The sequence below is a fragment of the Athene cunicularia genome (genome assembly GCF_003259725.1).
Source record: "Athene cunicularia isolate RWA chromosome 13 unlocalized genomic scaffold, athCun1 chr13_part1, whole genome shotgun sequence".
Taxonomy (NCBI): domain Eukaryota; kingdom Metazoa; phylum Chordata; class Aves; order Strigiformes; family Strigidae; genus Athene; species Athene cunicularia.
Window position 1 is genome coordinate 12,014,218 of NW_020799117.1, and position 5,103 is coordinate 12,019,320.

Genomic DNA, 5,103 nt, shown 5'->3' on the forward strand with positions numbered 1-5,103 from the left:
CCCCCATCCAGTCCCCCAAGTAAATTGAGAGCAGTTTTTTGTTGTACAACATTCAGGTACTCTACAACTTAAATTTTCCATCAATACATTTGCATAGTTTTTAATTTATTTATAAAGGCAAGTGATCTACATGTTGGCTATTAGTCATATCCACAGTTCTGATAGCTGAAGAGTTAGTTCTCTTTACCAGTCTGTCATTTCAAGACTTAATGCCCTGATGACTGGTAGGTCAGCAGCTCCCATGTTGGCACAAACTCTCTTCATCCCAGGAAGTCAGCCCCAAAGACAAACACAAGACTTGACTTTATCATTGAAGAAAAAAATGCTGTTAAAACAGTCATCTCAAATGAAACTCCATCATTGAGAAAAGTAACTAAGTATTCTCTAGGGTTAGCTTATAGTCTTGTTGCAAGCCCAGAAATCATCTTGCAATCAAGCACATCTCACAGGGTGAGTCAGACCCACATGTGTATGCCACTGCATTTAGAAGCAGACACTGAGAAATCCAAGCTCTCACATCAAAGAACTATGGTTTAGCATCCAAAACATCAGTTTTAGCAGTGAGTTTTAAAAAGGTTGTGCAGCTTGAATCAAGTAACACAGCCATTCCCTTTGGATCTTTTAAGCAAAGAGTATTAGACTAACCTTATTACAGTGACGCCCAATACCCATTAGGAAGTTATCTGGCTTAATGTCTCTGTGTATAAAATTCTTTGTGTGCACATATTCAATTCTACTGATCATCTGCAAAAAATAGCAACAACAAAACAGGTAAGATTTCAATGAGCACAATACAATTCACTTCATGCTTTCACCGAACATTTAATTTTTAGTGTTGCCTTCTTCTGCAACTTAAGTTTATGTATCTGCTTAATGAAAACCAAGTCTTTTTTTTATGCTGTTCAAATAAATTTATCTTTCTTATATGTTAAAATTCCACAATCTTGATCAGGCAATGGTAAATTAAATACCTGAAACTATTTCCCATACATTTAAGTTCATGTTCTAACTACAGTGTCCCAATAAGGAGCAATTTTTTTCTTACTTCAAACAAAGGTTTTATTTATGTACCACAAGACAATTTTAAAGCTCATTCCCTCCCTCTGTCCCAGTTATTCATTCATCATCAAATGTCACTTTTCTGGGTAACAGTTTTCATAGAGCAAGTAATAACCTGACTGTGGCCCATACTGTCATATCTAGGCTATGGTGATCCAGGAATAAGAGTCATCAATAAAGACTCAGAGAAACTATGGCACATCTGTATCATCATATACTGTCATGCATTTCCTGTGTGCGAGATCACGGCACACGCATTTATGTGGTTCAGCTTTCCAGCTACTAAGACAGTCTTCACACTGTCTGTAGCAAGTTGAATTGTTACAGTATCATACCCTTGACAGCTGTTCTACTGGACTATGCCCTAAAAGCCAGTTCCGTGCACTGATATCATACATCCTGTCTATGCTTCCCAGATGACAACTAATTAACGTTTATCATCCAAAGCAATACACCAGAAAACCCATATGTATTCCCTGGAGACGCTGTAACACCCAGACTCTAGCTAACTGAGCAGGCAAATGGCTCTCTAAAAGCAAGCATACCACTCAAAGCAGCTGAAAATAGGGACAGCTGACCTTGTCTCCATACAAATGTCGTGGCCAAGAGCCTGGGATTCTACGAGCATCTGGCTAAGTGACAACTTGGTACTAACAATCAATTACATAATATTAGATGAAATTTAAACTACCACTGAAAATTCAATTCGAGAAGCCATTACTGCCTTTCAAGTAGCTGAAGACAGCACAATCAAGTTATTTGTTAAATAGCAAGAAATAAATATGGCTGGCCATTGCAAATGCTGGCCATTCCCATGACCATGTTGAAAAATATCAATTGCTAGAAAAAGATTTAACAGACCTCAGTTTTAGAAGCCTTGATTAAGCCTGAGGTAGAGTGGCATCTCCACTAACAGCTTTAAGAACTGTCTTTAAGCACCACAACAAGCAAAACAGTATTTATTAGCCCATGGTCTCGTACTAGAAGTTACAGGACACTGGAAGGGCATAGTGACATTCAGTAAGAACAGACCCATAGACCTGCATGTTGCCCACCTGTCACTGCAGCTGGCCAACACGTAACAGATTCCCTCTGATTCATATCAGCCGTAACTGGAGACTGGTTCAGACTTTCTAACACCACTCCCATGGCTGCTATCAGGAGTTAATCCACCCATATTAATCTCAATACTTTAATAAAGTTGCACTTCTTAGATCTGCAGCATCAAGGAGCTGGATCTGTGCTGCCCTTGTGCTACAGGCTTACAGTCATTTTGCAGGCCACAGCACACAAGCCACCATTACTGTGTTCCTGTATAGGTCAAGTGCTCACTTAGCTATATACAAGACTGCATAACACTCACTTCAAGAGAACCACGTTGCACAAAATATTTTAGGGGTTTTAACTTCCCCAGAGATTTGTACATACCTGGTCTGCTAACATAAGTACTGTTTTCATCGTAAACCTGCGAGAACAGAAGTTGAATAGGTCTTCAAGGCTGGGACCAAGAAGATCCATAACTAGAACATTGTAGTCCTTCTCTTGACCATACCACCTGCAACAAAGAAAATTATTCAGCATTAGCAGAAATCCTAGTGCAGTTCAAGGTACCATTTGCCCTCTGGGCTGCAGGGGCACACTGATGACTAATGTTCAATCTTGAAAGCTAACTAAACCTGAAGCTAGTAGTGTATTACTTTTCCTAGAAACAAAGTCTGAGGACAAAACAACACACAAGTTGGCAAGTGTGTACACACATTTAATTTTCCCTTAAGAGGAAACACTACTACACTTTAGCAGCATTTAAATACCAAGCACCAAAATCAAAATGCAATCAAAGCAGAAGCCATTACATGTGCTGAGGTGTGTGTAAAGGCTGAACTGAAACTCATCTACAGGACACCTTACACTCCCATCATTATTTCCTGTAATATTTAACTTCACAGAAATATCTTTACATGCTTTAAGGCTTTGTTTGGTATGACTTCTCTGCAACAGACCAAAGCAGCTCATGTAGTTAACTCATATACTACCTCTTCATTCACCTGAATTTAACAAATGGCAATCAAATTCTACTGTCCTATTAAGTAGAAGATAACAGCTCTTTATCAGGTTTTCATCATAAAGGGGAAAAACACTAGTCATAAAAGCAAAAATACAGATGTAGCAAATTATCAATTGTAGCCAAGCAGACTGTGATATCCACCCTTAAGTGTCCAATATATCAATTTGGGCCACAAACTGATACATTACCAATGCTGTGAGGACAAGCAGGCAGCCTCCCATGCATATTTTTCCTTTCAGTCCACATCTAGCTTTTCCACCACACTGCTGCTTTACATTATCTGCAACTGGGGGATAGCATTTCACCCCCTAAGCTGCCTGAGAAGACCGGGAGTAACACCCTTCACTTCTGCAAATCTCAGCTGTGAATTTCCATACTTTCAATGGGCACTGAAAGACAGAACCTGAATATTCTTCTCTACACTCCTTCTGCACACTCAAGATACCTACAGTGAAGTGAGAGGTGTGTGTAAAAAATTGTTCATGAGGCTACACTGAGTACCAGTGCACCACTGTAAAGATTCAACACCTTATTGATCAGAAGGCTGTGTTTTGCCTTTCCCAGGCACCTAGTCCTTACAAGAAGGAACTACTACCAGCAGTCAATGCATAAGGCACTGACCAACTCTATCCTGGAGGAGTCTTGAAGTTTCCAACAACAGTGGTGCAGACAAGATACCCATAATGAAAGCATTCAGATTAAAAAAAAAGCAAGAAAAAAAAAAATCAAGATTCAGCACACAGTAGTAACTAGGGCTTAAAAGATCTGCATAGACATTTTATTTCCACTTTAGGCAATGACTCCAGGAGACTAAAGCGTAGTTGTCTGGAAAAGAGTTACCACTGATAAAGCCGACAAATTCCTTGGTACTGACAGGATTCCAAGCTTAGCCAGGGTAGTAAAGTAAAATGTTTACAAAACCCCAGAGAAAAGATTCTGTATTTGGATTTGTTTCAGGAACTTCTGGCCTGCATAGGAATCTAGCAGAAACCATGTACTTTGTAATGCATTGTTATAAATTTGATAAAAGTTATATATAGACAATATGTATGATCACTCATTGTTTTACAGGTCAGTTTAGGACCTTTATTCATTCCCTACATCAAGAGGGGATGCAGAAAATATGCATTTTGAAAGTAGTCACTCAAATGAACTATCAAAACAGTTTTCCTCCAACATATTAAGGATCATATTAATACTGTAAGTATTAATTATCAGGTTTTGCCTTCTGAAAAGTCATTGAATGTACTATGATGTAGAAAAAAGCTTGCAAGTGACTCAACTAGCATGATGATGGTATTATTTAATAAAATCTGTTATTTATGAAAAGGTTAATATTCACACTGCAATCTGACACTAACCCATGAAAGGCAGACATTTTGAAGAGACCTGCCTAGCTAGGCCCTTTTAAGGAGCGATCAGTTTCAACTGCAAGAGCAACTAAGAAGAGTATTTTAAAAAAATGCTATGCAGAGATCAAGAAAGACACAAATGAGATGCTGTTGAGAAACCTTCTTAATGAACTATGAACCAGCGTCAGTTCAAGAATTACTGACTAGTATCTGTACATCCACTTCCTGGTTCCTACCGAAGTTACCTATGCAAACAGCTGAGTAATTTTGGCAAGGCTCTATAAACAGCTCCATAGGTCACAGCTGAAAGTGAAACATCTACAGTAATGAAAACTGGACCAAACGACCCGACTAATTATGGTCATATAAAATTTAGGTTTGTTGTAAAAAAGTCTAAAGAATAATGAGCTGAATTGAAGCATAAGGAGTAAATCAAGATCTAAATAAAATGTTTTTATTCAAGAAATGGAAGTCCAATTCAGATGCTGAGTGTAACTGTTCAGTACAGTAATGATTCAGTGCCCAAGAGACTGCAGTATAAGGGAAAAGGATCAAAGATCAGTCTTCAGCTGAGCTAAGAAAATTTAGTTACAGCATCACAGAAAAAATGAAGCTGATGATAAGGAA

The 5,103-nt window shown here is 38.5% G+C and overlaps 1 protein-coding gene across 5 annotated transcripts in view; it reads right to left on the bottom strand.

Annotated features, from left to right (window-relative positions):
* Window positions 1-2,610, bottom strand: part of CSNK1A1 (casein kinase 1 alpha 1) — a 22,595-nt gene extending 19,985 nt beyond the window's left edge. For all 5 annotated transcript variants that reach the window (XM_026857944.1, XM_026857943.1, XM_026857942.1 and 2 more), the window contains exons 1-2: window positions 2,488-2,610; window positions 646-744 (exon numbers count right to left, since the gene is read on the bottom strand). In XM_026857944.1, the coding sequence (XP_026713745.1) occupies window positions 646-744; window positions 2,488-2,577 (189 nt within the window). In that variant the 5' untranslated portion in view covers window positions 2,578-2,610. The remainder of the gene's footprint in view (window positions 1-645; window positions 745-2,487) is intronic.
* Window positions 2,611-5,103: the final 2,493 nt, after the last annotated feature.